Source organism: Microtus ochrogaster, unplaced genomic scaffold (genome assembly GCF_000317375.1).
Source record: "Microtus ochrogaster isolate Prairie Vole_2 unplaced genomic scaffold, MicOch1.0 UNK4, whole genome shotgun sequence".
NCBI lineage: Eukaryota > Metazoa > Chordata > Mammalia > Rodentia > Cricetidae > Microtus > Microtus ochrogaster.
In genome coordinates, this window is record NW_004949102.1 from 13,594,578 (window position 1) to 13,607,068 (window position 12,491).

Consider the following 12,491-nt stretch of genomic DNA (forward strand, 5'->3'; position numbering starts at 1 on the left):
CCCTCATCCCTCCCACCATGACAGCTCTGCCCCCCTCATCCCTCCCACCATGACAGCTCTGCTCCCCTCATCCCTCCCACCATGACAGCTCTGCCTCCCTCATCCCTCCCACCATGACAGCTCTGCTCCCCTTATCCCTCCCACCATGACAGCTCTGCCCCCCTCCCTCTGCTCTCATTCCACCATGAGGCTGTGCCTCACCCCAGGGCCAGAAACAAGACTGCTTTGTCCAGGAGCTGAAATTCCCTGAAGGGATGCCATGGTTAGCTAATATCAGCAATAGTTAACCCTTGTCTCAGTGGATCTCAGGGCTTCATCTTCCATGCATATTTTTCTATAGATTATAAACTTTATGTTATGATAAGCGATTGAAATCATATAATGTTCTGAGTACTCATATGGTTACAAAGAAAAGACATAGAAACTCTAGTAAAAAAAAATAGCAATAGATTCATAGCCAGATACATATTAATGCTGATAAAGCAGCAAGAGCAGCTTTGCAAATGTTTGCCTATCAGATTTCTATACTTCCCACACACACGCACTTTTACCCTCTCTTTTTGAGATAGGTTTTCACCAAGCTATGCAGGGTGGCTGCTGGCCTTGAATTTCCGTTCCTTCCAGCTCAGCCTTCCAAATAGTTGGGGCAACTGACAGAAGCCACTGTGCTCAGCCTAGCATTTTTTTAAAATGAACCTTGCATCCTGCAAGAATGAGTAAGTCATTTCTACTACATTAGCACTGTATATACTAGTTTATTAACATTGGAAACATTATCATCAGTGCCCAAGAAAATATCATTCTATTGCAACCCTTAGTTGTTTCATTTTCAATAATCATTTCCCTTTTTTGGTTTAATATAGAAGTAATTTATTTAATATAGCTAGCATGTTTTTTTTTAAAAACACTTTGCTGGACTTGGCAGTACGTGCCTGTAATCTCAGTGCGTGAGAAGTAAAGAAACACAGATCAGAAACTCAAGGCAATTTTGGCTAAATAGCAAGTTCAAGGATAGAATGGCACTCTCTCAACAAACTACAAAGGACCAACTAGAAGCAGGTATATTTCATTTTGTAAACATAAATGAAGATCTCATGAACAGGACTATCTCTTAAATGTTAAAGACTGCTTTTCGTTTTAACTGTCTCATTTTCCTCGATCATTTCTCTAAATCTCCATAACCTAGTATCATGTATTTTCTGTATTTTGTCTATTTTTACATACATGTACACATACATATGCAGGCCACACACATATGTTGTTTCTACATTTCTTTACCTGCTGCATGATGGGTGAAGGCACTGCCATGTTTCTCCATAGATATATTTTTTTAATCATTCAGCCTCGTTTTGATTAATTCTTACAACTATGCAAATCAAAGCTATATTCATCTCTTCATAATCTCAGTTATCACATGAAACAATTTGTTTTTTCTTAACTGATTTTATGATGTATTAGACTGTGCCAGCTAGACAAAGAGAATTTCAACTCTCTTTTGCCTCCAGTGGAGACATAGCCTGAGTTTGAAACGGAAGAAGAAGTAACAGGAAGCATCCACCCAGGGCGAGGAGCCTTGACTTTGAGTACAAAGCCAGGATAAAGTAGGTGCTTGTTCTATAATGGAGACTCCTCAGAAAGGTCTGGAACAATTGTTGGCTAAGTATTTGTTTATACTGGAAAAGCCAGCTCATGGCATTTCTTCCAGGAAGATTTTCTGTATCCTGAATGGGATTACCACTCTTGTGCTACCAGTGATCTGCATGTATGATTGAATAGTGGTTCTATGTGCCTGTAGTGATTATTTCTACATGTACGATTGAGTAATGGTCTGTGTGTCTACAGTGATTATCACCCTTCTCCATGATTTCCTCGGGAGTCAAACTTGGTCTTTATTTCATGCCAGGAGCTAAGACAGAGACTGACACATTTGAGAATTCATAAACACGGTCTGACGAGCTCCTCTACATGATGTGCAAACTGTCTGCAGCCCAGGGTTTAATACACACATCAACTGACATGGGACGGGGCATGAAATCCATATTCACATGCAATTAAAGGAACCCATATAGTCAATACTCACAACAACTTTGACGTGTTTGGATAAGTCCCTAGAACTTCTCTGTAGGAAATCAGAAAAGGCTGCCTATACCATGAGGGAGAAAAGAATTTTTTGTTACATGGTTTCCACCAAATCCTTGCTTCAACATGATAAGACAGTTCCCAAGATTCCACACTTTGAAAAAAACATACAACAAATTCTCCTTTGGTTGAACCCAAGGTAAAATAGGGCAGTGTCTGTGGAAATCGTCTTTGTTTTCAGACTATAAGCTACAATAAAATTTAAGATTATAGGAGACGATTGAAAAAGTGGGTGGTTCCCAGAGTCATTGGGAATCCAATGCTAAGATCACCTTTAACCTCCCCCAGGAATGCTGTCCACTGCCCCTCATATTTTAACTCCTACCCAGTGCTACCCATTTAAGGTGCATGTTATTGTCACATTCTGTGTCTCCTGTTTTCACCTCTACCCACTCCTAGGAATGTCCCTGAAGAGTGAAGAGTCAAGTCCCCCTCTCCCCACCCAGGCCTCCTATGTGTTCTCACAGCAAGCTCCATGCTCTGCCAATTTCTCAACCAAGGTCACTAGGTACACAGCCTGCTTAAGATTACATCCTCAGTTAAGACTATCTGTGACGGATGGGATTAGCTGTCAACTTAACACAGTTTACAACCACCCGGGTGAGGACTGTCTAGATTAAGTTGGCCTTGCCCTCATGTCTGTGGGTGGTATCTTGATTAGTGGGAAGGCAGGCTTGTTGCGGGTGGCACCTTTCCCTGGGCAGGGAGTCCCGGATTGTAAAGGTGGAGAATCAACGTGAGCAGGATCATGTACGCACTCGTTCCTTGCTCCCTGCTCCTGATGGTGAATGTGTGGTGACCAGCTGCTTCAACTTCCTGCCACCTTGCCTTTCACCAGTGACAGAATGTGATTTAAAAATGTTAGTCAAATGAACACTTTCTCCTTTAAATTGCTTTTTGCCAGGATATTTTATCACAAAAATAGGAAGCAAACTAAAAATAAATAAAATAAAAAATAGATGTTTTTCCCATCTATTTTTTCCAGTTCCTTCATTGATATCTGTTACATATTGCTCTCTAAAAGTCATTGACTTTTGTGTACCCCAGGGGCCTAAAATTCAATCATAGTCCACACCAACCCCTTTGCTGGACATTCATTTAACAAATATTCCCTTTCTTTCATTCCTCGGTGAAGGTTTTAGGAATAACTATACATAAGCATAGATGCAAGTGTCTAGCATTGCTAATTTTGATGTGGTTAGTTTCTTTAGTATTCAGTGAATTGGCATTAAATAATATTAATAATTATAAAATGAGAAATATACTTACCCCTGCATAGAACATTTTATTTCGAAAACGACTATTGAATTTCTCTGGATTTGCTTCTGCAAAAGACAGAGAGGTAGTTTTGTTATAGGACCTTTATAAAAGACTGGCCTTGGTGTGAATTGGAAGTGTATTTGCAGCACTGATCGTCAGGTCCCACCTATCCTTGCTCTACTGGAATGTCTGAGTGTGAGGTCCCAGAAAGGTAGTTTGAAGAGCTCCCAGTGCACTCACAAACATTAAAACTGGAGACTTTATGTTGTAATTGTTTTGAATCATAGGATCAGAGGGATTTGGGACACGGATGGAAGCAAGAGATCTGGGGATGTGGTTATTCTCACTGATGTCAATGGGTATGGCTTCTGTAAATCACATGGAAAGCTTCAAAATGCAGTTAAACAGGAGGGATTTTGAGAACTCTGGACCCCCTCCCTTATTTGTGATAGACCTTGGAATAAATGGAAGTAAATGAAAGAAAAAGAAATGGAGGTAGATAAGGAGGTAGAGAGTGGGAAGAGGGTTGGAGAGAGGGAAGAAGGGGAGGGCTTCTGAAAATACTTTCATATTACAGAAAGGTACAATATGAAAAATGATTTAATCTTCAGCTTGCCTGTACCATTATTTAGCTCAAAGAGCCATACCATTATTTAGCTCAAAGAGCCAAAAAGATGAAATAGTCCATATCAAGGAATTTTCACAGGACTTCAGGTGTTAATAAATGTCTACATGAAATATAATTTCCTCAAATGTTTCTCCCTTTGGAATTGTATACAACAATACCAAAGTTTTACTAAACAATCTACTGGTCTACCTTAGCCCTCTGTCTTTGTACCACCCACCAGTAACTTCTTCAGCTAGGTCTTTCTCCCAGTCATTTCTCCCGAGGGAGCAAGATGATGAAAGGGACTTTCCCAGTCCTAAGACTATCTAAAAACAGTGCTTACCATTCCCTGTCAAAACGAGAGGATGTAAGAGTCCAGTCGCCCAGACTGGTCCTTAGAAATAATATGAGATCTCAAGGAAAAGTCCTACATAATGCTTATTGAGTTATTTACAGTATCCTTAGAGCCAACTAATACCTGAACATGACACAGAAACTGGGTAAAGAATTACAAATTTAACTAATAAGAGAAGGGAGGGAGTGCTTGCAGATTGGTTCTCAATAGCTAACTGCAGCTATTGAATCTCAAGGCTTTCCTAAATACTGTTCTATTCAACAATACACTCGGATCCTAGACACAAAGCTGAGCAAAAGATTATGAAGAATAATTTAAAAAATATAAAATGGTGTTAATTGCTCGCTCTCTCTCCCTATTACTCTTACCCTCTTTTTAAGATTTACTTATTTAATCATTTACTGATTGTGTGTGTGTGTGTGTGTGTGTGTGTGTGTGTGTGTGTGTGTGTACCTACAAGGGTAGGAAGAGGGTGTCAGGTCTCTTGGAGCTGGGACTACAGATGACTGTGAGCCACCCAGTGTGAGTGCTGAACCCCAGAGCTCCTAACCACTGAAGCCATTTCTCCCTCTCTGTGTTTCTGACTTGTTTGGAATCAACTTGCTGGGCTTCCATTTTCATTTTCAGTTACAACAGCTTTCTTGTTTTATAAAACCAGAGGTAAATAAGAATCATTTTTTTGTACTGTGTCTTGAGTATATGGGCTCTAATTTTTTTAAAAAAAAAATCCAGTCCAGCTATCTAACAAATTACAAAAAAATGGAAATGTCATCCAGCCACAGCTCTGGTGTAGAACTTGCTCAACACAGATGCCCACAGCTATTAAGCGAACCCTAGACTAGCATTTATGTGCTTTATAACTTATGGCTTGGAAAAAGTAACAACTCTATGTGGTTTTTCTAGGAGACTTGATTTTTTTTAATAAAACTGAAAAGAAGATTCATTTTCTCCAAAGACAATTTCCCATAAGACCACCAAAACGGGATAAAATGGAGAAATAAACTGAGCTTTTAGTGACTTAACTCACACCTTTGATGAAAATGGTCACATCCAACGCAATTTAGCTGGGAGCAATAAACTTTAAAAACAAGTCCATCGAGACAGCTAACGTTCAGAGAGCTGTCAGAAAGACATAGAGGAAGGGATGGGCAGGCACTCATATGCCTTGGCCTTAGAGGTTTAAGGGGAATCCTGTTAGTCCCAGGATAATGCACTTCTGAAAGGCTATTGGGTGAGCACTCTTCCTCTAAGCCACATTCCTAGCTTCATTTCCCCTTTTGCATCTTTTGTGTAAGCAAAAAACAAGACTCCGAAAGACAGGTCAGCTAGACCTCAGAGGAAGCTCAGCCTACTGCCGGAACTGGGCCACCTGCTGCTGGAACTGGGCCACCTGCTGCAGGAACTGGGCCTTCTCCTACCAGGGTCAAGCCATGGAGGAAGCAAACAGGCAGAGGATGGGCCGCAGATGCAAACAGCTGTGCCCAACATCATTTCCATTGCTGTGAGAAGGAAGGGCTGTATGGCTGAGTGTGTTTACGTGCAGCATATGAAGTTGGTGTACCTTTAAGAAGAGCCAAGAGTGTGGACACTCCACTCTACCTTCTACACTGCATAGAGGAAGAAAGGCAGAATAAAAACTTAGGGAGAGGCCAATGAGAAAGTTCAAGAGCTCATTCCTTCAGGAAGTTATGTCTGCTAGGTGACTCAAGGTAAACATGAAAGACTAACAGTGTTGGCACCACTGCTAGGAGGATCTGTGACCAATTGTTTGAATTCCCGGGTTATCCATTCTCCCCCTTCACAAGGAGTGGGGGTGAGACAGTCAGACCCACTTACTGTCTTCTTCCTCCATTATTCCGTTTCCAGTCAGCAATGTGACTTTATCAGTTTCCTGCTCCTACCATAAGAAATCATGACCAATTTGGAATGTTCAAACACCATTTATCGATTTGCTTATAATTCTCTTAGTCGGAATTCTGGAGTGGGCTCCCCTGCAGCCCCTCCTGAGGGTTTGAGAGGTATACTGTGACACCCTCATTGAGAGGAAACACGTCCTGGTAATTCAGGTTGTTGGCAGAATCCACATCCGGAGGCTGCGGAACTGAAGCTCTCCTGTGGCCAGAGAAGAGTGCTGCTTCGCACTAATGGGGAACTCGTTTGCTGTCTGAATTCGTTGGGTTCTGATCCCTGCCACAGTCAAAACCAGTGCATCAAGCCTTCATAGACTGAATCTCCCCAACTTCTCCTGTCCTCTACCTCTGCTTCTAGGGGTTCACATGATTGTACTGGCCCATTCGGGCAATCTCAGATTGTCTTATGACATTGAAGTCGGCTTTGCTCACACGAGTAAAGCTCTCCTGTCACGATGGGCAATGACCCCAGGTGAAGTGGCAACTGCCATGGGAGACAAAGCTGCTGCAGTCTGCCTTCCGGCCCTCACGGCTCACAGTCTTCCTCCTAGTCGGAAAAGGTATTTAGTACCTAAGAGGTCCTCAAGGGTCACAGTTCACTGTACCATCAACTTAAAAATCCCAAATCTTGTCTAAGTCTCGTTATCTCAAACCTTCCCTTTTAACTAAAGTTTCTGAATGATTTGGCTCTAATTAAAATCTGTTTATAAGGATGATGGAGTTCTGGGTATAATCCATTAAGCTGATTAGAAACGTTAGTCCCATCGTTAAACACAGCACAAAGGCACGGTGCGTGCCACCAGCCTGGGGACCTTGGTTCAGAGTTATAATGTTTTGTTGGTGCTGACCTCCACCTAACATATCACCACACTCCTCAGAAGGTTTGGTAATTCCATTTAATGAAAGGGTTCATATGGAAAGCATACTGGTTCACCTCCTCAGGCATCCCTTTTATATCCAATTATTATAATCCAAAGATCAACATTCTGACATTCTAAACATGCAAATTTGTAAAGGTATTTAGCCACAATTAATTCATAAAAGACTTCCTAGGTTACACACTCCTCCCTAAAATAACACATGTAAACAGAATCACAAAACCATTTCAGTGTAGAATCCCACCACGGATTTCAAAGAAAGTGGGGATGGGTTTACAGGAGGGTTTGGAGGAGGGAAAGGAAACGGGGGAAATATTGTTAATTGTTGTAATGGTCTATCCTGTCCCTGTAAGAGACAAGCCTCGCCCACTTCCCCTCTTCCAACCAGGCTAGCAGATCTTCCACTTGTGTGAGTTTGTGTGCAGCATGTGTGAGCACTTTCCCACAGAGGTAAAAAAAAAAAAAAAAAAACGCCACCAGATTCCCCTGGAACTGTCGTTTTAGGTGACTGTGAGCTGCCCTATATAGCTGCTAGAAAGCAAACCCAGGTCTGCAAAGAGAGATATTAGTGCTCTTAACCACCGAGCCAGCATCTCTCCAGCCCCCCAGCGGCTTGTTGTTATTGCTTTATTCTATTTTTTCTTTAAATTCCGTGTGAAGAATAAGAAATAAGCAGCTGAGCACGGTGGCACGTGCCTTTAATTCCAGCCTCAGGGGGCAGAGGCAAGCTGATCTCTGTGAGTTCAAAGCCAGCCTGGTCTATGGAGAGAGTTCCAGGACAGCCAGGGCACCACAGAGAAACCCTGCCTCAAAAAAACCAAAACAAAACAAAAAGAAACAAGCAATCATATAGTTTTAATTTTGTCATCAAAATATGAAATAAGTAGTTAGAAATGTTGGTACATTTGTTACTTACATTTCATAAATAAAACAATGTAATCTTACTAATAATGAGCCTAAAGAAGCCTTAGAATCTAGAGTTATTAAACATAAAGGTACTTAGTCTTCCTTCGCTTTTCACTACTTAAAAGTGGATGAGGATTTGGTTTAAACCTGCTCTATGTCTACGTCTAATTGGACTTGTTTATAGGACCCTGAACACCTTACCAGTGGTTACACCAGTGAAGACAATGTCTCCCCTCCCCCATCAACCACTAACTGCCTTGTGGAGGGGCGGAGCCTCGTGAGCCTCTCTCCTCTCCATAACTGGATACAGACGGGCTCAGGCTTGCGCTGGCCATGCATAGGAAATCGCAGCTGCTATGCCACCAAGAACGACCACGCCTGCCCAGAAGACGCGGTCTCCAACACTGCACTTGCTCCTCTGACTCTCGAGTCTTTTCTGTTTCACTACTGCAGATATCCAAACCAAGACGCAAGAACCTATGCAGAGTTACAGAACCACTTTTAATTCAAATTTTATATACTAAAAGAAAACACTCTTTCTTTTCAATATCAACTCTCATTAAGGACATTTTAAGAGTGCCCTTTACCTTTTAGAATGTCCATATTACCAATGTCATCTTTCAAGCACTGTAGAAAAGTCATTCATTGTGCATTCACTTTTCACCTGACTCACACCCAGGACAAGCAGGTGAGTTCCTCTGCGCCTTTCACCTGACTCACACTGAGCACAAGCAGGTGAGTTCCTCTGCGCCTTTCACCTGACTCACACTGAGCACAGATAGGTGTGTTTGTGTGCACTTTTCACCTGACTCACGCTGAGGACAAGCAGGTGAGTTCCTCTGTGCCTTTCACCTGACTCACACTGAGCACAGATAGGTGTGTTTGTGTGCACTTTTCACCTGACTCACGCTGAGGACAAGCAGGTGTGTTCCTCTGCGCCTTTCCTTCTTGCCTGATATGATTTTTACCATCATTAATTCTTATCTATTATCACATTTCTCCCTTATCCTTCATACGTATTACCCTTATCCTTTCTGGAAACATCTTCCACCTCTGCCAACAATCCTGATAAACACCCATATTGCTTACTGTTTGCACAACTCATCTATACCTTCCTTCTATTGATACTTCCTATTTTGTAATCAATGGGCCTTATCCTCCAATGGAACATTCTGGTACCGTCATAACCACTTACTGTTACCATTGGACTGGGAGCTGGCAATTAAAAAATAAACAAGAGGGGGAGGCAGGTCTGAAAATGCAAGTTCAGACATGGTTGGAAGTGTCTTGATATGTACCTGGGCTCACTGTTACCCCACCTTTAGATGTGAACTGATTTTTTTTTCTTTTAAAGAAGATGCCATCCCAGGCAGTTAGGGTTAAGATTGGTTGAATCTAATCAGATCACAGAGACACTCCCTGTGTTGTAACCAGCACTGCCTGTGTAATAGTGTAATGACCACATGCTACAGGTGGACACTGGAATGGAGAGTGAATTTCACATAGAAATTCAAGATGGGAAGTTTGCGGCAGTGAGGACCAGCTGCCGGAGCTTTGGTGCCTCAAGCAGCGGCATGCAGTGAGTCTCGGCACCGCCTTTGGCAAGGAGGATGTTTAGCAAACCGCCACACGTAGCAGCCTCTTAGGAAATATAGTTTCTGTGATTGAATCATGGAAGTCACGGCCTTTGAGTCACACTGCCCACATGCCTCTGTAGATTTGGTGCAAGTAGCAAATCCTAAGTTGATTCCAATGCTGCCTCCTCTAGAGTCATGTGTGTACTTCCTGACCTTGTGCCTAAGGTTCCGCTCCTCTGAATCATCATCTCAACGAGACAGTAATACAGAAGTAGTTGATCTCAAGCTAAAAGCTTGATGTGTCTGATATCCATGTCCAATGAGTGACAATCTCACTCACACGGCTGGTCAAATGAGACCTGAGTTTGTCACTCACAGCTATAATCACTGTTAACACGCCTAAACGCCAACGTACTGGCATGTTTTCTGTGTGCCCCCTCGAGCGCTGTGATAGTACGGTACCAATGAAAGAACTAGGCGGTTCTCCAAGCGAAAATGACATGACCAACCCCATTACATCTCCAAATCCTCACCCAAACACTTTGCTTTGCAAACAGCAGGAGTTCATCCAAGATGCTCTGGCCACTTTGGGAAGAATCAGCACTCTGTTCTACCGAGTGAGGTACAATCTCATCCATATAGAGACTCAGATTCTTACATTTACCCCTCTACCCACAAAGTCAAACAAAATACTAAGATGTCCCCTACTCCCTGCCTGGCTTTCAACCCATAACTCTAAAACCATCTACACAGCAACGATTCTAATGAACTGTCCCCAAATTAATGTGACTTTAATTGTCCCTTCTAAAAGAAGTACTATATAAGTAGCTATGTTAAGAACTGTCCATTTGATGGGAAGTTTCCCATCTATGCCAAAACTTTTCTCTATGGTTACATTTTTAAAATTCTGCCCTCACGCAAATGATATCCATTATCCATCACAAGTAGATGGGTTGGCAGAATTCCTATTTAGAGTTACATATGTTCATGACATCAATTGATCCATTTTTTCCTTCACGATGGCTCTCATGAGACTCTGAGTCACCCTTAAGGTATTTTGCAGCAAACTATACAACTTTTGTCTTGAAGCCTCACATTGCAAGCGGGTGAAGCTCTCAACATCCCCAACCCTAGTTGAGGAGCTATTGGAAGCTAAGAAAGAGAAAGGGAAAGGGAGTCTTCTTTCAAGTTATGCCCCAGGAAGAGTTGTCCATGCGTCCGTAGATGGCCCCACACTCATGTGTGTGCAGGTAAGACCCATCAGACTCAGTTGGTGTGGGAGAGGGGACCTGAAGAGGAAAGAAGTATTGGGGGATATGTTATGGGCGTGGGTGGTCCAGGAGACGAGAGAGGCAAGAGTGTGGGGTGTATATGATTAATATAGACATATCTATGAAACTGGCTGTCAAAGAATAAATAAAAATATTAAAAATTAAAATAAAACACTAAGCCCTAGCAATAAACTTCCAAGGCTAATGTCTGGAATCTGACAGCTGCTTGGCATTTGGTTTCCTTTCCCAAAATTCTTTTGCAAACCGCATTCCTTTGTACTGTGCTATCCCTCTGCATTCTCCTCATCCGGATGCATAAAAATTCTGTCTTAGTACAAAGGTGTATGTCATTAGAACAACCTTCAGAATTATTAGGCTCAAAATCAGGTTCTCTTGAACAAGCTTACATGGGACCACTGACTCAGTCAGGCCTTTCTTCAAGACAGGACGCCTGGTTTTGGAAATTCCTGTATTTGTGATATTGAGTCGCTTTATGGGTATTGTAAAAAAAAACCTCAGAAATCTTATTACTAAGAAGTTCACAAACATAAACTCTTAAAGATAAAGAAATAAGGAGAAATATGCTAGGAACCAAAACTGCTTCCTGTTTACAGGCCAAGTGAACGCTCTTGAAACACAGGAAGAAAAACGTGTCACAAACAGAGGCCCTACACCGGCGGCTTGACTAACTCTTTCCCACGACTACGCTGTGGCAGGTATGTGCCAGTGTAGGGTATTTCCAATTTGAAGCATTTAAAGTTCTTTTATTATTCACCTATTCTGCCTGTGGTTTTCTAGCTTTTCAGAGAGAAAGCATGGACAACAGTTCCTTCTTCATCCAGTACTGCTGTCCCTTCCATAATGCAGAATTCAACTGCACAGACACTTTCTCCTCACAGCCTTGGTTGAAGCCCAAAGAACCAGACTTGGTGGACCCAGTCAGGGCTTTCTGTGTTTGTGCTTCAGCTGTAGTTCGAATTCTAAACATCTGAACCCTAGTGCTCCACTGCGGATGTCTAGTGTGTAAGAGTTAGATTATTCTTTATCTGATTACCACAATCTGAAGCATGGGATTTTGGATTTCTTTGTTTCAATGTTTGGAGTTTTGAAACCACTCAAGCCCTGCAGAGCCTCAGGAAATGAAAGAAATGGTTCCTCACTAATAACTTTGCCTTTCATCTCCTAAGTTTCAGACCTTACATAACTATGTCTCAGTTACATCTAAACATATTCACAGGGAACTAGGTACCGACCCAGTAACAGATGAAGGACAAGGGCAGAGGTATAGAGTGTACACTAATAGATAGAGTGCAGGAAATGGAGAGATGGAGAGATGGAGGGAAGGATGGAAGGAGGGAGGGATGGAAAGAGATAGAGTGGAGAAAGAGATCGTTATCAACCGATATCCTAAATTTTCTCAGTTCTGAATAGATAAGAAAATTCAGATGAAATATTTTATTATTTCATCCTTTTCTCATGTGTATTCGAATTTATTTTTTCTATGATATATAATATTGTTTTAGCTTTTAAAATATTTTTATCCTTTGAAAATTCCATATGTGCATACAGTGTATCATGAACATACCGG

General features: G+C 41.9%; 1 protein-coding gene across 3 annotated transcripts in view; it reads right to left on the minus strand.

The window, feature by feature from the left end:
- Positions 1-12,491, minus strand: part of Dgki (diacylglycerol kinase iota) — a 446,406-nt gene that overhangs the window by 175,074 nt on the left and 258,841 nt on the right. For all 3 annotated transcript variants that reach the window (XM_005365831.2, XM_026788536.1, XM_026788537.1), the window contains 2 exons: positions 3,409-3,464; positions 2,081-2,143 (listed from right to left, as the gene is read on the minus strand). In XM_005365831.2, the coding sequence (XP_005365888.1) occupies positions 2,081-2,143; positions 3,409-3,464 (119 nt within the window). The remainder of the gene's footprint in view (positions 1-2,080; positions 2,144-3,408; positions 3,465-12,491) is intronic.